We start from the raw sequence: 26,355 nt of genomic DNA, 5'->3' as shown, positions 1-26,355 counted from the left end.
TAATTTCCGTTCAGATTTTTTTTTCGTCATGTCACTGTCAAATTATGAGGTAACAAAACGCAGTGTTTGTTGGCGTTTGCGTTGATTTACTTTACACTCTTTCTTTTAGTTTTATTTCTATTTATATCAATAAATAACGTGTTTTGACAAAATTTGGGCGTGATTTGATACAAATATGAATCGCAGAAGACCCCACGAAGAAGAAGATGGCTATGGTGAGTTAAATCAATAAGATTTCTGCTAAGAGGTTATAATCTTTGAGTCCTATTTTTTGTATATGAAATGTTTGTATAATGTTTTTGTTAATTTCCAGAACGTTTACATAGAAAGAGACGTCGTGTATCAGAAAACCAAGAAATCGAAGATAGATTGGAGTCACTTATACTGCGCGTTGGAGAAAAAAGCAGCTCCAGCTTAGAAAGCAATCTTGAAGGCCTGGCTAGCGTTCTAGAAGCCGATTTGAGTACCTTCCGTGTTAAGATTTTACGTATTCTCACTGAATGTGCAATTCGAATGCCCGAAAAATGCACTATTTATGCTACATTAGTGGGTCTGTTAAATGCTAAGAACTATAACTTTGGTGGAGAGTTTGTGGATTATATTGTGAAAACTTTTAAAGAAAACTTAAAGACAGGGAAGTGGAATGCTGCTAGATACTGCCTAAGATTTATATCTGATTTGGTGAACTGCCATGTCTTGGCAGCGTCGTCCCTTTTGACTTTGTTGGAGACTTTGGTTGATTGTGCTAATGAAGATGGAGTCCCACAAGTGAGACGGGATTGGTTTGTCTTTGCTGTGTTGTCAGCTTTACCCTGGGTGGGCCGAGAGTTGTATGAGAAAAAAGAATCTCAGCTTGAGCATTTACTAGTAACCATTGAGGTATTTTTAAACAAGAGAAGTAAGAAACACTGGCCGGCTTTAAAAGTATGGTCAACCGATCTTCCTCATCTTCAAGAAGAGTATTTGGATTGTCTGTGGGCTCAAATAAAGAAGCTGAGACAAGATAATTGGTCAGAGAAGCACATCCCCCGGCCATATCTAGCCTTTGACTCTATTCTGTGTGAAGCTCTGCAGCATACCCTGCCTACTATACAGGTAAATATAAAAGGAAGATTTTAAATAAGCATATTAAATCTCTACTAATACCTACTAATAATATAAATCTAAGAATAACTTGGTCTGTTATGCTTACATGCCTAAACCACTGAACTGATTTTGATAACATTTGCTATGGAGTTGAGTAAGAACAAAGGCTACTTTCTGCTGCGAAAAAAAAAGTTAATAAGTGCCGCTTTGAAACTTTTTCCTGCAATGGATTGATGTTTTTATGATATTTCAGTTTCACTAAAATTTATTACTTCATTTTCAGCCGCCACCTCACAATGATGGAGATTCATACCCCATGCCTCGTGTCATTTTCCGCATGTTTGACTACACAGACTGTCCAGATGGACCCGTTTTGCCAGGAGCACACTCCATCGAAAGATTCCTCATTGAAGAACACCTGCACAACATCATCGAAGCTTACCATTTAGAACGCAAAGAGTGCGCTGCTCAGCTTCTCTGTTTCCCATACAAAGCAAAAATACCGCTAGAATACTGTATAGTGGAAGTGATCTTTGCTGAGTTGTTCAACCTACCTCGGCCGCGGTACCTGGAGATTTGCTACGGGTCAATTCTGATTGAACTGTGTAAGCTGCAGCCGTCGACAATGCCTCAGGTGCTGGCGCAGGCTACAGAGATACTGTTCTTGAGAATTGACACAATGAACGTGGCAAGCTTTGATAGGTAAGTAAAAATAACAATATTAGAAAAATATTACAACAATGAAATCAGAAATTTAAGTTACATTTTTGGTGTCATAGTAAAAATGATAGTATTTCAATCATTATCACACCTGGTGAAACTCAAAATGAGACTCATTCAATTTATGAGGCCAGCCTATATGTACATTCATACATATAATCACGTCTTTATCCCTTGCGGGGTAGACAGACCCAAAATTCTTGAAAAGACTGATAGGCCACTTACAGCTGTTTTGCTTAAATTGAATTGAGATTCAAATAGTGACAGGTTGCTAGTTCATCGCCTAAATGAATAATCCCATTTTCTAATTAAACACTGGATAGAATCTCTTTATTAGTTTCTGAAAGCTATTTCCTAGAGTAACCATGCCACATTTAAAATAATTCTGTGTTATTTGAGGCTTGTTTTGTTTTTCAGATTCGTGAACTGGTTTTCGTACCACTTGAGCAACTTCCAGTTCCGCTGGTCGTGGGAGGACTGGGAGGGCTGCAGCCAGCTGGACATCGACCATCCTAAGCCCAGGTTCATTAGGGAGGTGCTTGGCAAGTGCCTCAGGTTTGTAGCATTATCCATTATAATATTATAAAGAGCAAAGAAATATATGTTTGTTACCAAATGGATCGATTTTAGTACTACTTAGCTCCAGTCAAAACTTTCAGAAGTACTCCTAACTAAAATTAGGCCACTTTTATCTGGAAATTCGGCGGGAGCGAATTCTCGCGCATCAACTAGTTTCTAATGATGTAATGTTTCAAGTTTGTATTGAAGGATATAAAAGAAAAAAAATGACAGAATTCAGTATACAAAATTTACTGATATCTAGTTCACTCGTTTGAGGTACTACTTAGACAGGGCCCAAAGCTTATTCCAGTTTTGTATTGTTACAGGGAATTTTCAATGTTTAATTAGAGGTTTTGGGGTCTTAACTAGCTAAGGGATACAAGACTAGAAATCAAAGTGACAAATTTTTTTTTGTAGGTTGTCTTATCATCAGAGGATCAAGGACATGGCTCCGGAAACATTCGCATCGCTGGTGCCGTTGAAGCCCGAGCCGGTGTACAAATACTCCATGGAGGGCGCAGGTAAGTGGAACAACACACTTAATCATTATTTGTATTTGTTGTATAAAAATACATTATTTCATCTAACTCTAAACTTATCTAGAATGTTGAAATATTTACATCTCGGTAACGTATCTAGCATGTAAAGATTGTGCAAGTCTACAGCTTTGCGTTTAAATTAAAAAAATAAATGCCTTCTAAATTGTTCACTAGTAACATACTTCACACAGTCATTATCTCGATGGTAATATATATATATAAATCTCATAAGTTAATTGCGTGGAAGTTGATTCATTCCAATATCGTGAAATCGTTTGACAATAGCTAATATTTGAGATCAATTAGCGAAGTCAGTATTTAAAGCTGTATCAACTGTTGAAAGTGAAAATTATAAAATTCAGTCTATTCCATGGCCATTAATTCTAGGAAACTAAGTGATCTTTCGTGATAATCTTCGTACTCATCGTCTTCCGCCTCTCTTGAGGGCCTTAAAGGCGTGTCCTCGCTTTCATTGTCATATGGTGAGAAATCTATAGGAGACTCGTTTTCGCTTTCGTCTTCTTCCTCATATTGATCCACGTCTTGATCATCTTGTTTCGACTTTGTCAGATCGTCTATATAATCTTGGAAATCGTCGTCGATTTGTGCGAATTTCTCATGTTTCTCGCTCCCTTCCTCTTCCAACTCGCCCGGTGATTCTTTATTCTTTTCTGTTGTATCATCGTAATGCATTTCTCCAAACAATTCCTGGAATATGTCTTTCTCAGTACTGGACGTGACTGTTGTAGGTTCATATTTCAGTGTAGTTGTTTCATTTATTGGTTCATTCATTGTCATAAGATTTTCATGCTTCTTTTTCTTCTTACATTTGGTCTTATTTTTCGGCACGGAATATATTGGAGTTGTAACGATCTCTTCTGTTATAGAATCTTCGGCATCGCTTATTTCATTCGTTCTTTCGTTGGGTGTAGTTGTCAGATCAAATATGTATTCCTTTTCGTCAGTGGCATCGCTTTCACTCCCATGTTCTTTTGGATTTTCCTTGATATCGTCTTCGCCTTCTTCGTGCTGATTTTGTGTATTGTATTGATCTTCAACTTCTTCATATGACGGTTGTGTTGTCATTGGTGTTTGTCCTTTAGATACAGAATTGATTTTTTTATCCGTATGATCCTCTCCTTTATGATCGACATCAATACTTCTTGAGGTAGAAGTGGCATGGCCTTGGAAATTAGATCCTTTTCTTCTGGGTGGAAATTTACCAGATGGAGGGATCACAGTTTTATTTCTATCTTTCTCTGAATGCATTGTACTCCATTTGTCATGATTAACTGAAGTACCTTTCTGCATTAGTGTGGATTGCCTGAAACGGTTTTTATTTTTAGGCTGGGTTGTTGCATGTGTGGAGTATGTATCTGTAGTAGTGACGGGCTTCACTGTAGTGGTCGTAGTGGTAGTTGTTGTGGTGGCTCTCGTCGTAGTCGTAGATGAAGTCGAACTTGCCTGCGGTGTTATTGAATTACTAGATTCAGTAGTTGTGACGGTTTTGTTTTTGGCCTCCCATATTTTATTCGGTTTGGTCGCAGCTGAACTTGCTTGTGGTGTTAAATCAGCAGCTGGTGACTTAACTTGTGACTTTGTTGGCGTTTTCATTGTTGTTGTTGTAATACGCTTGTGCTTTTTAGGCTTCTCTGGTTTATTGAACATAGGCGGTGGCCGTGTACGTCTACTTAGTTTTGTTGTAGTGGGTTCGGTGGTAGTGGTTGTTGTTATTACTCTCTTCTTTTTATTTTGGCTGGGATTTACTGGAATTGTAGAAGACGCCACGGTTTCATCCTCGTATGATGCCGTAGACACAATCTGTTCTCTTTCCGTAGTATCTTCAGTATCCGTACTTTGAGCTGTACTTTTGTTTTGAGTTGTTACTGAAAATGAGCCAACAATTTTAGCCCATTCGGCTGTGTCATCGTCTAAACTGTCATTATTTACCGTTATTATGTCTGGAGCGGAGGTAGTCACTGGTTTAGATTTAATGTTTCCGTGCTTTTTCGGCGGCCTTTTTGTTGTTTGGGATTTTTGGGTTTGTTTGTCGCCTTTTTTGTTATTTGCTGATGATGAAGATTTGCTAGAATTGTTCGGAAGATTTATAAGAATTGGCCTAAATGCAGTGTCTACTGTGGAATGAGTTTCTGGATCGGAAAACTGCATGTCAAATAGTTGTGGACTCGGGCGGAAATCTCCATGTCTGTGCTTGTATTTAGTTGTATGAATCTTCAACGGTGGCAATGGTTTGAATGGTTTCTTATCCATGGTAACGAATACACCTGGGGGAGCGTTATATACGGGCGGTCTCAAATGGTCAGGGAAATAGCTTATCTTAGTTGGTATTGGTTTAGGTTTGTTGTAAGTTTTGTATAAAGGTGTGTCAGGTTCTGTTTCTCTAGTTGAGGTTTCCGTAAACGAATTACTTAAATCATAACTAACGTTTTTAGTCGTTGTAGGCAAGATTGTATCGGGGAGTGGTGTTGGGAGAACGGCCGGTCTTGTTGTCTTGTAAACGTTGGATGGCGCGACGTATCTCTGATCCACTGGTGTCGATATGTATGAACTGTCAACTGGATCCATAAAATGTGGTTGAGAACCCACAACAGGAGGAGGTAGAGGGTGACGAACGTATTTATATACTGGGGGTTTGTACGGATATGCCATTAATTTCTTTTGTTGATATTGTTCAGTCGAAGAGCTAGCGTAAGGTCCATTTGGTATTTGCTGATGTGGTTGGTAAATGGGTGGTCTAACTCGGGGAGGTTCTGGCTGCGGCTCGTCGTCAGAGAATAGTGACATAAATAGCCTATCTAAACCTTGGTATCGGCTCGCTCGAGAACCAGCAGATGAAACTAAGTTCCTATGGAACCAGATCGCCCTCTGAGGTCGCTCAGGAGCAGGGTGTACCGATTCGTAGTTATACGGTTTCGGTTGTGGTTTTGCTAGCAATGTCTTTGTTGGGTTTTCACGAACGGTAAACGTCCTGACGGAATTTTCGTAGGGTTGCCTCTGTTTTTTCGGTGTCTGTGACATAACGGAGAATGTCAGTTCGTAATGGTACTTTCCTGGAGATACTTCTTCATCTCTTTGTCTCACGCGCTTCACCGACCAGATGGCCTTTACACCTTTCATACATGAATCGTCTTTACACTTCTCGTTCGTCCGTTCGTCTTCAGTAAATCGGAAGCCATTGTTTTCCTCTAACAGACGCCCTTTCGCCATTACGGTGACGTCGCCGAAAGAGTTAGGTTCGTTTTCGCTTATTCTGTCAAAAGGTGCGGATTTGATTTTGTCCCAAAGGTCGTGATCTTCTACTTCTTTAGAGTTGAATTGATCAGGTTTGGTGTCGGGTGATATGACGGCGCCCTTGGCGATGAGTTGGTCTATTTTGTCTCGGACCAGTGTTAGATAGACGCTGTGTCGGAGGGCGTCCTCCCAGTAGTGGGCGGGGACCGCGGCGACCGAGGGCGGGGCCTCCGTGTTGACGGCCTCATGCAGGGTGCCCACGCGCCGTGCCCGGGACCCGCCGTGCCACGTGTCCAGGGGGATCGGCATCGGCCTGAAGTCGTCGACGGCGCCGGCTTGCCTTCCTCCTTTTCCTACCTGAAATTGAATAATGAATACTAAGTAAACAAAGAAACATGCGACATTTGAATTAATTAGGTATTAATCGGTATTGGAAATGCTCATTTGCTGAAATATGTGGACGTATGGTTGCGTTTGAAAGTAAAATGACGGATCGCGGGAAAGTACGGACGAATTCTAGCGTGCGGCCGTCGCGTGCGCCGCGAGCCAACCCTCATAGTTTCCAATCGTTTCTTTATAAACATCTCATTTCTGCTTTGAAGTATTTGGCTAAATTTCATTCTTGGCATTTATTTCACAATTGATTTAACAAAATATTGGTATTAAAATAAAGTGAGTTAATAAGTTGTGATTTACGGAATGCATTCCTTAATATACTTTGATGTTCATTTTCCAAGTTTCTTTTCTTTAGTTATGATTTGTCTTATGTTAGTCTCTCAAAAAATTCACTTAATAATAACATTGACGTGTGAATTGCCAGTTGGAACCTAAACTTTAAAGATCTACATTAATCAAATCTTCGGAGGTCAGCGATATAAGGCAGATAGATAAATAGATAAAACGCTTTATTGTACCGTAATCTGTACGCAGATTGCAATTTCCTTTCTTACGTCGATGCACAATGGTATAATCTCGGACCATAAAACATTAATTGGGTGTAAAATAGTCTAGAGCCGTTACGAAACTCTCTCACAAGTTGTCTCATGCGCAGAGGTCAATTCGTATTAAAAATTTTATAGATACAATTATAAAATTAACTGCTATTAAAAAAAATTTAAAAAAACTTTTAATAAAATACTTTTAATAAACTGTTATCTCTGTCCATCTTCTTGTAGGTAGTCTGTTTCAAAATTATACATACATACATATAATCAAATCCCGTGATCGAATCGAATCCCTAGATCCCTTGCGGGGTAGACAGAGCCAACAATCCTGTAAAGACTAAAGATTTTCATTGTAAGAGAATTCCAACTCATTGTATTCTGTAGTTGTTTAATTGAAAATTTCGCAGACGGATCTTTAAATTAACAATATTGTAAATAAATATTTTTCAAAGATCTATGCTATGACAGCCGAATTCATTTGGTCACATCATGCCAACTTTACGTGTAGGGGTTTATTTTACGACTTTGTTGATATAACAAATATTATTACAAATTTAAGCTAGTATCTATTAAAAATTTCCGAGCTAGGCTGCGGAATACAGACATAGAGAAACTGTAAAGTTCCTTGTTGACACGGGAACCCTTAACATGCGAAAAGAATTTGTGCATACGACTGGAAATTCCTGTACAAACAAACAAACAAATACCTCTGCAGTATGTGTTAGAAGTAAAGATAACAAAGTGTTTTGTCAAGGTCGAAAAAATCTTTTTCTTGGTGGTAAATGTGCAGACTTAATCGTTATCTAAATAAATACAGTCACCTCCATAAATACGCATACTTTTTACAAAGTAAAAGAAATTTTTTATGAAATTTTGAATGCGATCGTATATTATTTACGTGCCTTACCTAGACATTTATATTTTACTAACTGTTCCCGCGACTTCGTCCGCGTGGAATATTTTGAGCATCATTGAATTGACTCGATAAATGGTCTATTCAACGCAAGAAAAAACTTTTTCAATTCGAACCAGTAATTCCTGAGATTAGCGCGTTCAAACAAACAAATTCTTCAGCTTTACAATATCAGTATAGATTTTATTAAAAAATATAAAAAAAAAACACTTTTTAATTTGAAACGATCGACTGTGTAATAGCGGCGCGGTAATTTAGAATAATTAAATATTTATTTCGCGTGGATGTCCTGAATTTCATTCACAGTTTTCACCATGAACGGTTCTGGATGAACCAGGCTGGACAAGATTTACTATCACTATCGTATTCCGGAATCCTGGAGTTCAGACTGGAATCATGTGATTACTTACTCTCGGATAGTGGTCATATGTGCTGGTTTCTTCTCAAGTGGACGCGTGTTAGACGAATACCAAAAGTAATTTGATTATTATTTTTAGTGACCCAATTTTGATAATTGACGTAATAATTACTCGTTTTTGATCTAATAGATTATGTGGAGACTTATTGTTGTGATCTACGCGATACAATGTAAGAGCCTGTTCTACTTTGTGTGAATCTCATGAACAATGGCCAAGGTCATTGTCTGACTTTAAAGTTTGATTTAAACTAATTTAATTTAACTATTAATCATAGTTTCGTACGTTTGAATAGGTGCATTAATTTCAAGTTTTACATACCTCTAGTTAGGTAATTTTGTAAAGACTATTTATATTTCTGGTTACGAAAATTCTCATTAAGGTTTTAATAGGGAATTACTTTAGAGGTCATGTGGTGTTTGACAGAGTTGAATACGACCGCTCCCTTTCTTGTTGTAGTTCGCGCAAGAGACGACTAAAGCATCTCAATACTTGGTGTCAGACAGGAAGCCAATCGGAACAACTTTTTCAAACTTTTTTCAATCGCTGCTTCCTATGTGCTGTTTTTTTATGACGTCGCGAGCTTTGAATTTTCTTTAATCTTGTCTCATTTTTATACCTATTGAGTGAGATGGCCCTTAGCTTGTTAAGAAGCTTAGACACCAATTGAATTTGAATTTTTAACTTTTTTTTTTGTTGTTTTTTTTTTAAGTTTCCAGCAAAAATGCCTTTATGTGATTATGTTTTTATTATCGGGTAGACAGCAAACATAGATTCATGATTTTGAGTCTAAAATTATTATTTTTTATTCACAGGTCGTTTCTACCAAAACGTTATAGTAGATATCTAGTTTTAAAATAATATTAAAACCATCGCGAAAAGCTGTGTAAAAAAGCCTAGCTCAAGCCACAGAGTAGGTACTTTGGCCCCAAACGCTAAGTTCAGATATTTTTGTAATGTAGTAGAAGTGCACTAAGACATTTTCCCGCAGAAAGGGAAAATAATTTTAATAAGGCAACAATCCTGTTAATCCTCATTCTCGCATAAAGGTAAACGCGGCCGCTGCTGCGTACATTGGTCAATTATTATAATCTGTACTTTGGTCAATTATTATCAACTCTTTAAGATTTTGCAAAAAAAAATTATACATAGTTTCTCTACCGCGAATTTTCACCGAGGAATTCATTAAAACTACTCACAGCAAGCGCAAAGAAAACGCATAACAGCGCAGATCGCATCTCGGCACACTCACACGCGCTGTCTAATATGAATTTTCACTGTTCGTCTGTCTGTCTGGGGACGCGTGCGCCGCGTTCGCACCTGCCTTCGCGGACTGCAGCCGAATGTTTTCCACCGGTGAGACACCCCACTTCGAGTGCGGAAAATAGCGTTTCTGGGGTAAGTGCGCCGATGGAAATGTATCGTCGTTTGGACGTAAAATAAAAGGTGACTATATTGTCATCGATGTGTAGCTGAAACTTCTACAATCTATACTAATATTATAAAGCTTTATTTATTCGAATGCGCTAATTGCAGGAACTACTGGTTCGAATTTAAAATTTATTTTTGCGTTGAATAGACCATTTATCGAGGAAGGCTTTAGGCTATATAACATCACGCTGCAACTATAAGGAGCAAAGAAATAATGGAATATGTGAAAAAGAACGGGGAAAATTATTCATCTTTAAGGGCTTCAATGATGAAATCGCGGGCACAGCTTGTATCAAATACAAACTGTTTTTTTTTTACTAGAATACCTCCAAAGGTTCGCGCGTACTCTAATAAAAGGGAAAATGCCGTTAATTTCGCTTATTTCACTTAAAAGTGGAGGAAAAGTGCACCCCTACATATCAGCACCACATAAGGAAGCTATTCGCTATACTCAATACATAGAAAGTTTTACGCAGACGGGTTAAAATGTGTCTTCATTTTTTATTTTTCGTTAATCGTCGTAATATTAAAGATTCATATTCAAGTTCGTCTCTTGTTTTCGCACTGTCTTCCTCGTACGGAAAAGAGACGTGCAAAATATTTGTGTATGTAAGGAAGTCATTCGGTAATTGTCGAGTGTTGCCAACACCGGAGGTGCAACCGCGGCGTCCGCGTTTTTAATGAGTTCTTTATCTCAACCCGCCATCTTGCCGGCGCGGGCGGGAAGAGCCGCTAGTTCTTCAGTTGACCAATCCCTTGATTACTGTTATTGTTTTTGAAATTTAGATTATCTCTTTAGATATGTACCTGCCCATAGCCACTTAACGATATAAACTTATGTATATCGCGCCTCTTAGATCTTTTTACACGTGTAAGTGTATAGTCAGGTTCCATTTTAGTTCTTCCTAGGGATGACGTAATCTGGACAATACCAAGAGGATGATATTGATGGATGATGCAGCGACGAACAAAACACGCTCGCAATCCAGCTTCTCTTTGGGATTTTTAACCAAAAAAGGATTTTAAAAAGAAATTAAATCGAGAAGATTTTAAAACCAAGCTGGGTTTAATTAATGTCTTATTTATTAAATGTAACACCTGAAATCGTATAGTTACAGTTGCGGCACCTCACTACCACGCGAGTGAAATTGTCGCGTGCGCACTTTCCATCTCGCGGACTTTTCGCCAGTTTTTCTTTCTCTCCACGCGAAGATAACATAACTTATAGGTAGCAAGAGTTTAATAATAGGATTAAAAAAAAAGGATAGGCAATCTAGACATTCGAAAATATATAAATTCTCACCCTTCGTGTTCGTGATATAATAGACAAAATGCAAGAGAGTTACCTTCGCTGGTATGTATTGCGGGAGCCTGTTCACTATCTGGGGAATCTGTGGAAGTAAATACAGATGTCTGACTATGCCGCCACTGTGTGGTCCAGGTAGAAGGGGCAGGCCGATGAGATCCTGGTTTGACGTCGCGATAGATGATATTCTTGCCAATGGGCTTAAAACTGAAGATGGTGCTGATTGAACTATGTGGAATGGAAAATGCCGGAAAGCGGACCTCAGGTACTGAAACTTGAGAGGTCTTCAGGTCAAAAAAAAACCTGAAACGTCGAGGATGCATATCACAAGGGAAATACACAAAGATGAAAAAGAGATAAGTTTCCAGCTGAATGTGAGCAAAATTTATTATTAATTATTAATAAAAACGCAACAAACAACCTTACTAAGTGATTTTCCAGTTCTATTATCCGTCATGTTTTTTCTATTATATTTTTTATCTAGGTAAATTATAATAAATGGATGTCCGATCCTTTGCTAACGAGGTTATTTTTATCTTTTGTCTCCAGAGCGATCAGTTTATTACAGACTGTAAAACTCTTGTAATAAAACTTATTTTAGCTATTATTTAAATTTACAGTGTTCTTTAATAAATATTCGTTGATATTGTGATCGGTGTAATTTTACTAGATATATGGCATTAGTAATGTGTGCGTCGCGAAAATGTGCGTTACACATTATGCACGACCGGCAATTTATCCGCTTTCCTAGGTTTTGTGCGTCATTTGATGTATTACTGGCGGGAATCACTTTTTATCTGAGATTATTTGGCATCCTGGTATTCTAGAATGATTGACAGTCCTAATAGTGAGTTTTAGTAAGATACACCGTAAGGTTTTGTACATTTGACTTGTTATTGTTGTTTGACTGACAGGATTTTCCATCATAATCTTTCACCTGATAATTGTCTTATTTCTCCTCTCTCCTCTTCCCTCCTAGGTTTTATCTTTATTTATAATCCAGAAGTGGTTATTGTTAACTTCATTGCAATTCTAACAGAGGTACTTAATCCTATTAAACTAGAAAATACTTTATAGACTCAGCAAAAAAATAAAGATTTGACGTAAAATTTTACGTTTCATTTGATGAAATTTATTGTACTTGGAAGGTGCGTGTTGTAATACAGTTGTTGTAATATTTAAACTTCCCGGTGTCATCGCACCCGGTTGAATAACCCAACGCAATCACGAAATCACGACACTGTAAATACTATTGTATAAGGAAAAACTAGGAAAAATAATTGTTTGATTGGTAAATATTAGTAGTTATAGAATGTTTGGCGTCATGCGCAACTTTTCTTTCTCCTGCTTATAATGCCGGTTACATACTCACAATTTTGGAAAGGAATCCAGGGTACGATTTTGACCATGCGTCCTGGATTATATAAGTCACGGTTTTACACGGAGTATTACTCTCATCTGAATCGGCAACCCAGGGGAACCTAAACCCGTATTGGATGATAAAGTTACACATCTAGTTGTCTGAGTGCTAACCGATTTGAATTTGAATTTGAATTTTGAATTTGAATTTGAATACTCTTACGAGTACGGTAAGAGACAACAATGTAAGGAAACCTGCACATTCGGGCGACTGGATGTGTAACCATTTTCTCCTGCAAAGTTTGCGGAGGTTACACGGAGTAACCCAATTCACGATCGTGAATATTGACACACCCCAGGGAGGTGAAAAGGCAACAGGAATAATGGCCAGGAAGATGGTGACCGTTATACTAATTTTAATATTTTAAGTGTGCCGTGTTATTCCCGGCACCAGTACAAAAACGAATAGGACCACTCCATCTCTTTCCCATGGATGTCGTAAAAGGCGACTAAGGAATAGGCTTACAAACTTGGGATTCTTTTTTAGGCGATGGGCTAGCAACCTGTCACTATTTGAATCTCAATTCTATCATTAAGCCAAATAGCTGAACGTGGCCATTCAGACTTTTCAAGACTGTTGGCTCTGTCTACCCCACAAGGGATATAGACGTGACCATATGTATGTATGTATATTTTAAGCTAGGTTAGATTTATAAATATTGCTCTAAATATGTCTTATTCCAATTTCCCACATCTCGATTGGAATCGACTGAAAATCCATTTTGTTTCACAGTCGGTTCCCATGATCGCGGGAGGCGCGGGCGCGCGTATCTCGGCCGCCATCTTTGCGCAAGCGCGGTATTGTTCTGTCAGAGCGGCGCCACTATCGCTTACGATCTACATTAATTGCAGCGTCGCCGGTCGAATGCGTTTATTAATCGACATTATTGCCAAATTTGCAATGAACACTCTCTGGAAAATTTACATACATACATACTTATTATCACGTCTTTATTTCTCTCGTCCACATTCTATTCTAAGTTTGGATAATTGTGAAGTTGACGTTGTCAAAGAAAATGCTGCAGTGCAGTTTGCTACCGCTTCTTGTGCACTGACGCCTTGAAAGCGGCAGTAAACTTAGTTTTAAGTAATTTATTGTTGTTCAACCAATGTTGTGAAACCAAACGTTTTGACAATTATTAAGCAATATGAAGTAGGTATCCTATAATAATGAATATTTTTTTTTTTTTTTTTAATTTTTTTGAATTTCCTTGCTTGGTAGACTCCAACAGTCTTATCACTATCGTCCTAGTATCCCAAGTGCGCCTTTGATCACAGTGACATCCTGTGTCACCTCTCTGACCGTTATCATAAAGTAAAAACATTCCTATTTTTATGTAACAATGTTCCATTATTCTGTTCAACAGCATCGCTGCCCGGCACCGAAGCGGCTCACCAGCTAGTGGTGTGCGTCCGAAACAAATGCACCCCGGAGGAAGCGCTCAACGTGCTCAGGGAACTCCCCAACCCCCTGAGGGAGGGGGAGCAGCCGGCCGCGGCCCAGGCGGCGCCCCACAACCCCCTGAAGATAGACGTGTTTGTCCAGACCCTGCTTAATCTCGGCAGCAAGAGCATTTCGCACAGTTTTGCTGCAATTTCCAAGTTCCATTATGTGTTTAAGGTCAGTTATTTTTAGTGACATTTACATCTGATATTAAGTACAGCTATTTTTTGCTCACTCAAAGATAAATTGTCCTTTCCTCTTTATCGTCTAGACGATTTATTACAGCTTAAGGATTCAGTACTTACCTGAATTGACTATTAGAGTCATTGCTACTTATATTTTGAATTTGAATTTGAAATATGCATATTGTATTGCTACGCTATTATTGCTACGCTACTTACTTATATACTTATGCTATACTTTTTATAATAAGAGTCGCCACACTTTTAGTTCATTCACATTCTAGGGAGCATTTGGTCCAAATTGTGATTGAATAATTTCAATGAACAGTACAGTTTTGTTAAACTATCAATATATTTTACCAGATTCTAGCCGAATCCGAGGAGGCTCAAATCTGCATACTCCGCAACGTGTGGGAGCTCTGGCAGCGGCACTCGCAAATGGTCTGCGTGCTCGTGGACAAGATGCTGAAGACGCAGATAGTGGAATGCAGTGCGGTGGCCACTTGGCTGTTCTCTAAGGAAATGGCGCCCTATTTCACCCACGGGTACCTGTGGGAGGTGCTGAATTTGACCATAGACAAAATGAACAAGCACGTCTCGAAATTGAGTGAGTTTGACTTTTTTTTTAAGGATGCTATATTAATGTTGTGTCATTGTTAAATATATGAGGAAATGCGTTGTTAGTGGCGATATAACAGTTATCCTAAATATGATCAGCCAATGTGATGAGAATCTATACTAATATTATAAAGGTGAAGAGTCTGTTTGTTTGAACACGCTAATCTCAGGAACTACTGGTTCGAATTGAAAATTCTTTTTGTGTTGAATAGACCATTTATCGAGGAAGGTTTTAGGCTATATAAAATCACGCTGCAACTAAAAGGAGCGAAGAAATAATGGTAAATGTGAAAAAAAAACGGGGAAAATTATTCATCTTTGAGGTCTTCAATGATGCTTCCACGCGGGCACAGCTAGTTAAAAATAAAAATCAATGGAAAATGTGAAAAAAAAACGGGGAAAATTATTCATCCTTGAGGTCTTCAATGATGATTCCACGCGGACGAAGTCGCGGGCACGGCACACAACATGTTTCAAAATAAATAAATAAATAAATACGATAGGACCACCTGAAATGGTCACAATTGTAATGTATGACATGTTCCCAGGCGGGGAGCTGCAGCAGGCGCGCGAGGCGCTGGCGCGCGCCGACTCCAGCAGCTCGGAGTCGGAGGACGAGGGCGGCAGCAAGAAGAAGAAGGACCACGACAAGCCTACCGAGGAGGTACGTGCGGGGGGGGGGGGGGGCAGGAGGAGGAGGGGGGGAGGGGTTTCAGACCGCTGCCCTGGTATAACTAAAATGCCGTTATCTGCCAAATCCTTCTAAAGTAAAACGTCAAAAACTGCGGTAAAAATTTAAACTGATGACATTCATTAATGAGAACGACTATTTATGACTTAAAGGTACCAAAAAGTCGTATATACAGATCGAAAGGGATCTTTTTTTCTTATTTTACTGGTAAAAAAGGTGTAAATCCTGATATCAGATAACGGCATTTTAGTTATACCACGGCAGACTGGGGGTCTGACAAAATGTGGCAATGAATTTTTATCGTGCCCTAGGAGGCTATACATGTGTTACTTCTTTTACATCCTAAAGATAGCCCTAGTTTGTCGTCGCATTTTGGAGAGAAGTCCGTCACAAATGGATTTGTTTAGTCTAAGTTGTTTAGGCTAAGATTTGATCCTTGAAGAACTCCATGAATATGAATAGATTGCAAAAAAATTTACTATTAAGTACTAACAGATCCAGTCAGACAGAAATGTTTAAATCAAACCAACTTTGAATCAAATTACAGATTACGTTAACAACGAAGCTTTTTAAAATAAATAGTGATATCATACGACCAAACGGGTTGAAAAAATTTGTTCACACAATCGACGATTTTTTTTATGCACTGATATTTTTACTGATTCTTGGTCTGTAGGTAAGTACGAACTCAAGAAATGGGTAACTTGAAGGGACTTAATTGCCCACTCTCGTTCAGGTCAAAATGAAAAATTTACTTTCCTTTTTGAATTTTCAAAGACGGCCAGACCTTTGCTCAGCATCAGTCTCAATCAGACTCCAAATTCCCCGCAGGCCGTCGAGCGAATGGAGGAGCGTCTGGAAGCGGCGCACATGGACCAGAAGCGGCTGTTCCTGATCGTGTTCCAGCGGTTCATCATGATCCTGTCGGAGCACCTCGTGCGCTGCGACACGGACGCGCGCGACCCCGACACGGCCTGGTGCCGCGCCACGCTGGGCCGCCTGCGGCAGGTGTTCCTGCAGGTGACCAGCTCCACCTCACCAGCTCTCTCTTTGCAGGGCAGGTCACCATCTCTCTCTTCGCTGGGAGCCTATGGATCGGTGCTCCAGGCTTTGTACACTTTCACCAGCTCTCTCTTCGCAGGGAGCCTATGGATCGGTGCTCCAGGCTTTGTACACTTTCACCAGCTCTCTCTTCGCAGGGAGCCTATGGATCGGTGCTCCAGGCGACGCCAATCTCCACCTCACCAGCTCTCTTATTGCAGGTGCCCGGAGACTGAGGATCGTTGCGAGACTTTTCTCTATACTTTTGTACCCCCGACACCGCCTGGTGCCGCGCCATGCTGGGCCGGCTGCGGCAGGTGTTCCTGCAGGTCACCAGCTACACCTCACTCTCACTCACTGACTCTCACTGACTCATTAAATGCATAATAAATCAGTCATTCATTCATTCATTCTTATTGCAGGTGCCAGGAGTATAGTCATATAAAAATGCCTACTTATGTAATAAAATTTTGTACATTCCAGCACCACGAGCAGGTGCAGAAGTACAGCAGCACGCTGGAGACGCTGCTGTTCACGCAGGACCTCGACCCCCACATCCTCGACGTTTTCCACCAGTTCGTCGCCCTCACTGCCTAGACAGAGTCGCTCGCTTGTTTACAAATCTACATACACACATACAAACATACATATAATATCTATATAGACTATATTATAGTCTCGTCTATATCCCTTACGGGGTAGACAGAGCCAATGGTTCCGAAAAGACTGAATGGCCACGTTCAGCTGCTCGGCTTGATGATGGAATTGAGATCCAAATAGTGACAGGTTGTTAATCGCAATTTCATAAGCCTATCCCTTAGACGCCTTTTACGACATCCATGGGAAAGAGATGGAGTGGTTCTATTCTTTTTTGTATTGGTGGCTGGGAACCACACGGCATTACAAATCTATTTATCGTTTTTAATATGGAGGACGCGGTAACAGACGTGTGGATCAAATGCTTGCGAATTGTACCATAGTTTTGATTTAAATTTCCGTCAGTTATCCATAATGGTGACCATAATTATATTATTTAGCTGAAGATTGTCGGCTTTCAAGGGTTTGGTTATCGATATAGTAATACGGTGAAACCCACCCTTAGTAAGCGTTAAAACTATTTGAGAAACAACAGTTCGTGATTCTTTCACGGAGAATATTTGATAGGTTTCTGCCCTGAAGAGATGGCGGTTTATTTTTAATATAAAAGGCTCAATGATCTTTATTGAGTGTGTTTCATGTAAGGGCTTTTTCACCATTTGCCTATTATTATCACGATTTGCGATTAATATCGTTGTTTTTCGCAATGACAGTTTGAATCAGAAATTCTATTGTCTAGTGCTATTATGCTATGCTCAGACTGTATCTTAGAGTTGTAATAATAAGTGCATTAACGTTCATTAATTTTTGTAAATAAACGATTGTGAATATATTAAGTTTTTTATTTATTGATGTAATTATAATTACAATGATTGAAATTAAAAGGTTTTATTTTCTAATAGGTATTATTATTAGTATTAGAAATAGAGAGAAAAATCAAGATATTGTAGAGCGAGATATTATATGAGCGAATGTTATACAAACATGGTTGCATATTCATGTTTTTCTCACTATGTTGTCAAACATACAACTCACTCCGTTATCATTCTAACCTTATATTTGGATAAACAAAGGCAAAGGGAAGTATAATAAAATTCGGAATATACTACAGATAAAGTATTTATTATAAACGTAGATCCCAATAAATAAAATACGAATTAAAACGAACACATCGCGTTATGACACGAGCAACGTGTGACGACGAAAATATTCACCACATCTCATGTTTTCTGTAATCTGTTTCTTACGAAGTAACAACGAATTTGTTTGCCATTTTCGAGTTCGGCGGAAGACATATTGTTTTACGATGCAAATTTAATTACTAAACTGCACTTCAGGACTTCAGCGGAGTGTAGTGTAGATGTAAAACTATTCTGACAAATGGTATACTATATGGAATTGGTTCAGCTCATCACTTGAGGTACCGGAGGAGTTCCTCGACGTCTTTCCTGGAGCCGAGGAAGCAGGGCGCGCGCACGTGGATGCCGGCGGGCTGCAGGTCCAGGATGTCGCGGCGCCCGTCCGTGGCCAGCCCCCCCGCTTCTGTCACTATGAACGCCATGGGGTTGCACTCGTACAGGAGACGGAGCTGGAGATATAGGATTAATTGGGGAATATATTCAGTATGTGTAAGTTTAAGCCATGTTTGTTTAGTCAAGGTTGGTGGTCAAGCTGTATCTGTGAGAGTAGGTACCTAAAGTATAAAATGGTAGGTGCGTTTAAAAATTACATTAAAAATTATGATTACTTACGAATGAAAACTTAATTTTACTTTAATAGAATATGTATTTGTAAATATTTCACCCCCTTAGTTTATGGGGTGGTCCATATTCATAGAAAGCTCTTATAATACTCTATCTTAGCATTATTGGCATTTCTAGCATATAATTTTAAATAAGGCTGATCTGAAAAGCAACTGTAGTTCCTTAATTATATATTTCGTAAAACTTCATATATTTAAATAATTAAAATACCAAAAAATTGTCGGAGTGGGAAGACCTAGACGAACGTATCTTGATCAAATTAAGGACGTCCTGGCAAAGGGTCAGGTCAAAAGTACCCGAAACCGCCGAGCTTGCATGAAGAGAGTTATGAATGTGGATGAAGCGAAGGAAGTATGCAGAGATCGTGGCAAGTGGAAAGAGGTAGTCTCTGCCTACCCCTCCGGGAAAGAGGCATGATTTTATGTATGTAGGTATGTAAAAATTGTCTAAACAATGTCACACACCTTTCCGTTGGGCGCGGACTTGGTGGCGGGGTACAAGAAGATGCCGCCGTACTTGATGGTCCGGTGAACGTCCGCCACCATGGAGCCCACGTACCGCGCGCCGTACGCCTTGCCCGACTTCGGGTGCTTCTTGTCGTGGATGTAGTTCTTCAGGCCTTCCGACCATTCCGCCGCGTAGCCTGCGATAATTATATTAATTAATTATATTAATTAAGGGATAGATTTACAAACTTGGATTCTTTTTAGGCAATGGGCCAGCAACCTGTCACTATTTGAATCTCAATTCTATCATAAAGCAAAATAGCTGAACGTGGCCATACATAGTATGTATGTATGTATGAATTAAATAAAAAGCTTCATAGATGACCTACTCCATAGATAAAAAGGATATGTTTACAGTTATAAGATCTGAGTGTATACAGTAACCGATAAAATGGGTTTAACAACAACAACTATTGCATAAATACATAATAATTATTTAATATTATGTCCTATTATTAGGTAGTTTCGTTGTTTTGCTGTTCCTTGGCTTAGGTAGTCCCTAGTCCGATTCTAGCAAAACATTTTGTAAGTATAGGTATTATTTTATTTATTTAAAACATACATATGTTATATAATTAAATAATATTTCTTTAGTTTGAAGTTTAGGGGTTTCATTTTATTTTAATTTGGTAGTTTTATTATAAGTATAGTTTAGAAATTGTAATAATCACATTCAATGTCCCTTAAATATATTTGTACATTTATGTAAAGAAAAAGTTTTCCGGTATTTTATCAATGTTTTCATTTAAACGAATGTTTTTCAAATAAGTTTTTGTCATTCTTAATTCATTAAATATTTATAATGGGTAAGAAGTTTAAATATATTGAATTATTGTAATTGCGTTAAATGACTGGACATTTTGTACTCAGGTAGCTGTTCTGTATGAGTTATTCGCGTGATTTATTTCCGGGTTGTTAGAAGATAAAAATTCAGCAACTCTGATAAGGCAGAGAACGGCAGACGTTACCTAATTAACATTACTTGTAAATAAACATCAGTTAATTAAAAGGTCGTGAACTTTATCGATTGCTGTCTGAATACCGCCTGATTGCACGTGCTTATACAATTATTAATTTACTGATAAACGTGTTGTTAATTTTTGGGAAAAAAATTTCGCACTTTGTCTCTCACTTTAGGTATGTGTTCATTAATTTGAGGTATGATTTCCGTGGTCACTTTGACCTTTGCTTGCAATGTTTAGATCATATGGAAGTCACCGCACCTAGCATTAACGAATAGACTAGGTACATATGTATATCTTGCCACCGTCCATAAACCTGCCATGAAAAATATATCTTTATTATATACTACTTACAGTTATGTGTGGCCTCAAAGTAATACTATTAAGAATAATAGTAAATAATACGAAATGACAATTTGATGCTATGCAGGGGACTGTACAATTTGTAAATTTCATTTTAGTATGTAATCATAATCATCTTTTTTAGAAGTAGTTTTACTTATTTCTGATTAATTGTATAGCTCATAATTTTATCATATTTTACTATAGTAAATAGATATTCGTCAAGCACATAGTTTAGCAGTATGGTGAAATCACAACCGTTACACAACTGTCAATCATAGCGAAGAAAATGACGCGCACAGCCAATAGTATCGAAGAACCTAAATCGCGCAAATAAAGATTTCACGGATTAAAGCATAAATACAACGTCCAACTCAAAGTCGTTTGAGCCGCGGTTCCCGAGGCATAACACTTAGCCTTTCGGAAGAACTTCCCTTGGGTGGCGGTCGAGCCAAATAATCGTTCCCGCTACAGCATAATTCCTTATTTTGTTACTAGCAATAAATTAATCTAGCTTTTATTTACTTTGTTAAAGTCACAGAATTAAGCTTATCAAGAATCGCTGTTAATCTTATCAGTCGTGAGTTTCACTTTTCTTGTTCGTTAATATAACAATCAAGTTTATTTTTATAACATTACTACAACTATTATTTCCTTGAAAGATTACCGTATAAGTAATTTATTTAAATGAGAATCACGATAGACTGAAATGTGTGTAGTAGGTTGGCCACACTAAGATTGCTGTGAATATCTATTAATTACCTAGTACATTGACGTACCTACTCTTGCAGTTGAGTGAAAGACTTCAACTACCTCCAACTCCTACTGGAGAAAGCAGTATCCATTTGGGTACATTTTGCCCAACTATGCAGTCATGGACTAATTGCATAGCTTATTGAAGTTGAAAACCCGATGAAAAAAAAAACTATTCTATTCTAAAATATTTTTTCCAGTAATGTAATGTACCTACCTTCATTGACAGAGAAGATATTTCCCTTCTCCGGGATCCTCATGTTGGGGTCGGTGAGAACGAATTCTCCAAGAGAGGGGTCGTATAAGAAGCCGTTCACGCCCTTGCCCTTGCCGATGGAGATGACCAGCATTGTGGCTGAGCCGTACAGGGCGTAGCCGGCCGCGACCAGCTCGCGACCGGGCCGCAGCGCGTCGGCTTCTGAGGGCTCGCCGGGAGTTTGTTTCCTGGAAAGCATTTTAAATAGATTGAAAACTACATAACTGATGTGACAGTAAGAAAAAGTTAATCAAAACACACCGTCATTATTGGGAATAAAATGGTTTATTTAAAGTTAGGTAGCGCCTCTATCTATTATAGAATAGTCGTACTAATTGTAAAGCTAGACATTTTTTGGATTGTCTCATTTTAAAGAAAACTGCAACAGAAGTAACTACTAGCGTCACTAGTGGCGAATAGCGCAACTATTGAATATGCTTTGAGTATATTATTGTACATTTATTGCCGATAGATGGCACTTATTAAATCAATTTAAATCGTAACGGAAATGAATACTAACACTTGTGTCTAATGGCGAAACTATTAAACATGCTTGTGCTACAATCAAACTTACTTGTAAATGGCAAAGATAGATCCAACAGATACGAGGCAGTCAATGTTTGAGGAGCCGTCGAGGGGGTCAAAGCATACCACATATTTACCGCGCCTCTCAGTCTCCACCTGAAAAGGCGAACATCTAATTAGTCGTTAGTTACTAAACACCAATGAATAAAATAAAGACACGCAAATGGACATTATCTACGATGCTATTACGATTTGACAAGGAGACCATGATTAGAGTGTTATGAAAATAACCAAGATTTTTCCCTCCTCTTAATATCTTCTTACCTACGTACATATTTTGAAACTTTTGGACCATTGAACCTATCAAAAGGCATATTATTCATTCGTTATCTTGTCTCCGTTGATACAGTTGACCCTTTACATGATAACGAAAGTATGTATTGTAAACATGCAACTTGTTTCGGTAAAAAGGAACATTATTTGTTTAAATTGAAGTAAATGTGTATTTCTTTTTGTCAAGTTTCGAAAAATTATATTATCTACAAGAATATGAAAGTAAGAGGGTATTAATGGTTCCGTGTTTAATCTATGTTTATAAATGTAGTATAGGTATATATAAACATTCTAATATTCAGTAGGTACCTATCTTATTAAATTTTAATTATCCTATTAAGTTACAATGAATGAAGAATCGTATCGTATAATTTACCTCAATAACTGTAGAATCTTCCTCGGACACGAGGAGACAGGTGGTATAGGAGGATTTGAGCATGTTGATGAACAAGTCGTTGGACAAAACGTCCAATTTCTTTACTTGTTCACCTTGCACGTTGGTGTCGCCTGAGATTCCATGTCTGCGAAAAAATAAATAAAAATATGATTTTAGGTACATATTTGTTTGCTTAAGTACAAAATTTTTGTATTTGAATTTAGGTAGGTTTATCTGACATAGAAATCGGAATAATATAAGACAATAGAAATGCCATAATGTATGTGAAACTATAAAGTGTCGTCATCTTGCAACGTAAGCATTTTCTGCGCAGTATTAAAAGTTGCCAGATAAAACTAAGAATTGTGATCCATTATGAAAAAGCTTTAGTGACTGATGGTGATGATTTATCATCAGGCGCGACGACACATAAGCTAGTTAACTTGCTAGTCTATTCTTTACATTATTTAGATTCCATTGTTTTATCAGTTATTTTTAAGGTTTCTGAACATTTGAATGCACATTTTTTTGTATTGGATGGTTTTAAATTGGTTTGCCGGGAAAAAGCTACTATGATTGTTATGTTATGTAATGGGCATGTTTAAAGCAGCTTGCAAGAAAAATCTACCTTTAATAAATAAAATGAATGCATGGTCTTATTGTTACTAATGTCCTTAAAGCGTTTCCTTTTTATATTTTACAATATGCACTAACGTAGAAGAATGAAAAATGTTTAGTCCTATCTATAATTTTATTTAAACTTTTACGAAGCAAGCTCTAGGTCTATAAATGTTAATTTAATTGACTAACATGTCATGTCTATGTAAATTATGTTTTCCTGAACTGGTTAGAGTTGTAGCTATGGGTATAATAGTAGCTTTTGTTTTCTTAAACAGATTGTTTTTGTTTTACACTCAAATTAGTGATAAATACAACTATTTAATAAAGCTTAATAAATTGACCACATTTATGATGACGATTAAATAAAAATTATTTACTTGAAATTTCAATTTTTATTGTGCCTGTGAAATTCAGTTTCCCTATAACGAACTTACAATGCACCCAAAATAAGCAACAAAATTATTTATTTACTGACATGAACGAAATTCAAGTTTTTGTAAAGTACAAAGTGCGGTCGATAAGTAAAATATTCTATCAAAAAAAAAATAAGACAATAACTAGGTACCATCAACTTGATTGTTTTGTTGTCAAATGTACTTGCTTATAGTAGTATTATGATAAAAATATACTTCAATATGTGATACCTATTAAACATTTGAATCGAAAATTATGAATTAGAACACACTCATTTTTAAAATTGGTTAAAGCACAATGATACTAAATGGCGTAATTTCACTTTGTAGGTGTAAATACTGTGAAAGTCAAAAGTACTTACAGTTTAGCAATGCCGGCTTTCCTCACAGCTGTCTGGATGGCCTTGACCGCTGTTTGTATGGAGTTGAGTAGCTGTGTGAGGTCCCCGGTGGCCGAGGGAGCCGTCCTTTGCTGGGACAGGACCCATCGCGTGAGGGTCATGGCGTTCACATCGAAAGCCGGGCCTTGTTGTGTCATCTTGGCGGTAAATGCGAGTAGTTTCCTCAGGCGGCGACACACGACTGGCGATGTTGCAGCCACATTGAAGGCCGAGCCGAGTTATTCGTGTTTTATAGGCTCGGAGATAGTGTGCACGATACGTACAAAAAAAATTATCAGCCGAAATTTATATGATTTTTCCGTTGACTTTGTCTAGACCTACACATTAAACGTTATCATGAATCTTTCCCGTGTTTTGGACTATTGATCACAAATTGGCTACGTCACGACCATTAAATTGTTTTAACTGTTGATTGTAGATAAATAGATGACACGGTAGAACGTATAATTTGCCGCAGACACAAAAAATAAAACAAACACAAGGAAGTAAACAAGTGTGGTGTGTTGTGAAGAAAAGGCTATCAACCATGCAATTAAGAAACATTTAAAAATCAGAGTAATTTAGTATTAATCATTCCAGTGGCAAGAGTCAACGATTGAAACGAAATTTGATGGATGCACTTGGAGATTGATAATGATGCACCAGATAATAATGTTAAATTTGTCCTTCACCTTAACCATTTAGATGAAGAGAAGTGTGATGGGATGATTTAATATAAGTAAAATGTAAAACCTCCAGTCACCAAGTCCTCCCTATTGGTCCTAAATAGTAACTGTATCTATATGGATATGGAACACGAAACAACCTTGATCTGTGAGGATTCCTCATGAATTTGCGATAACAATATTTGCTTTATTTTTAATGGCCGCATTTTTTCAATACTATTGGAATATTTAACGTGGAGTTAATTTTGTTTGTTCTTATCATTTATTTTTTATATAACTTGTTATAAAAAATAGATTATAGCAAACCGTAGCGCCAAATACCCGGTACGAGCGAATCGCGCATGCGCGCCACGGCGATATCGTGACTAATCCAATAGTTATCGACTCTGACATCGCCGTCCAATCATAGGCCACGACGCACACGCCACCACTACGAGTTCCCACCGCGTCCGTCCGCCATGTTTATGACTCTCTTCCGCCCTTCCTTTCCTTTCTTCTCTTTTGGTAAGTCACCGCGTGCGCGTCTCTCCTAACACTGTTTTGTTAAATACCTTAGTCAGGGCTAATTAATTTTAAGAACTCAACCCTTGTTCTCATTAAAATAGTTTTTATATATATATTCTGTGTAGTGTACCAAATAAACCTTTTATCAACAAAGTGACTTTTTATCATCTACAACACTACCTCATATGTGGCGCTCCAACGTTAGTTTTTTCATACAGTGTTAGTGTTCAGTTTTTTTCCCGGTGACTCAAAATGCCGATAACAAGGAGTCGTGCGGCAAGTCTAACTCGCAAGGAAGATACACCAGAGGTATTTCAAGACCCTTCGCGACCAACGTCGCCGTCTGCCAATTTTCAATATGGCAGCGACGCCGCCGCTTCATCGCCAACGCTACGTACCGACGCCACGTTTTCGGGAGAAAACGTCGCAACCATAATCGCGTCACTTCAGCGATCTCAAACCGAAGCATTCAGAGACTTGCTGGAGTCCGTAACGAGGGCAAACTCCACTCCCATATCGGTTCCGCTAGGTCAAGGAACCCTAGCGCGCTGCACATTTACATTCGCGGGCAAACCTCAAGAAAGCGTAGAGGCATTCATAGACGCTGTCGAAGCCTACAGCGATTGTGCCCAGGTCGCGGATGCTAACATCATAAAAGGGCTATCGTTCCTTTTCAAAGACGAAGCTGCCACGTGGTGGCAAGGAATCAAACACTCGGTGTCGTCATGGCAGGAAGCCAAAAATAATCTCGTTAGTGCATTTGGTGATCGACGGC

General features: G+C 38.4%; 3 protein-coding genes across 3 annotated transcripts; 1 reads left to right on the top strand and 2 right to left on the bottom strand.

Annotated features, from left to right (window-relative positions):
• Window positions 1-33: 33 nt before the first annotated feature.
• Window positions 34-17,992, top strand: LOC106129080 (nuclear cap-binding protein subunit 1). The gene is made up of 10 exons (XM_013327524.2): window positions 34-215; window positions 314-1,095; window positions 1,370-1,788; window positions 2,224-2,361; window positions 2,785-2,888; window positions 13,955-14,208; window positions 14,577-14,820; window positions 15,380-15,495; window positions 16,354-16,542; window positions 17,047-17,992. The coding sequence occupies exons 1-10, from the start codon at window positions 176-178 to the stop codon at window positions 17,158-17,160; spliced, it is 2,400 nt and encodes a 799-aa protein (XP_013182978.1). The 5' UTR covers window positions 34-175; the 3' UTR covers window positions 17,161-17,992.
• Window positions 3,068-9,703, bottom strand: LOC132902677 (mucin-5AC-like). The gene is made up of 2 exons (XM_060948662.1): window positions 9,631-9,703; window positions 3,068-6,515 (listed from the first exon to the last, which is right to left on the bottom strand). The coding sequence occupies exons 1-2, from the start codon at window positions 9,667-9,669 to the stop codon at window positions 3,270-3,272; spliced, it is 3,285 nt and encodes a 1,094-aa protein (XP_060804645.1). The 5' UTR covers window positions 9,670-9,703; the 3' UTR covers window positions 3,068-3,269.
• A 271-nt stretch (window positions 17,993-18,263) lies between the features above and the next one.
• On the bottom strand, window positions 18,264-24,624 carry LOC106129081 (fructose-1,6-bisphosphatase 1). The gene is made up of 6 exons (XM_013327525.2): window positions 24,373-24,624; window positions 22,977-23,121; window positions 22,317-22,423; window positions 21,704-21,930; window positions 19,388-19,566; window positions 18,264-18,748 (listed from the first exon to the last, which is right to left on the bottom strand). Exons 1-6 carry the CDS (start codon window positions 24,546-24,548, stop codon window positions 18,572-18,574), a joined length of 1,011 nt encoding a protein of 336 aa, XP_013182979.1. The 5' UTR covers window positions 24,549-24,624; the 3' UTR covers window positions 18,264-18,571.
• Window positions 24,625-26,355: the final 1,731 nt, after the last annotated feature.

The sequence above is a fragment of the Amyelois transitella genome, chromosome 16 (genome assembly GCF_032362555.1).
Source record: "Amyelois transitella isolate CPQ chromosome 16, ilAmyTran1.1, whole genome shotgun sequence".
NCBI classification, from domain to species: domain Eukaryota; kingdom Metazoa; phylum Arthropoda; class Insecta; order Lepidoptera; family Pyralidae; genus Amyelois; species Amyelois transitella.
The sequence above is the reverse complement of the archived record's forward strand: the minus strand, read 5'-3'. Positions and strand labels throughout refer to the sequence as shown.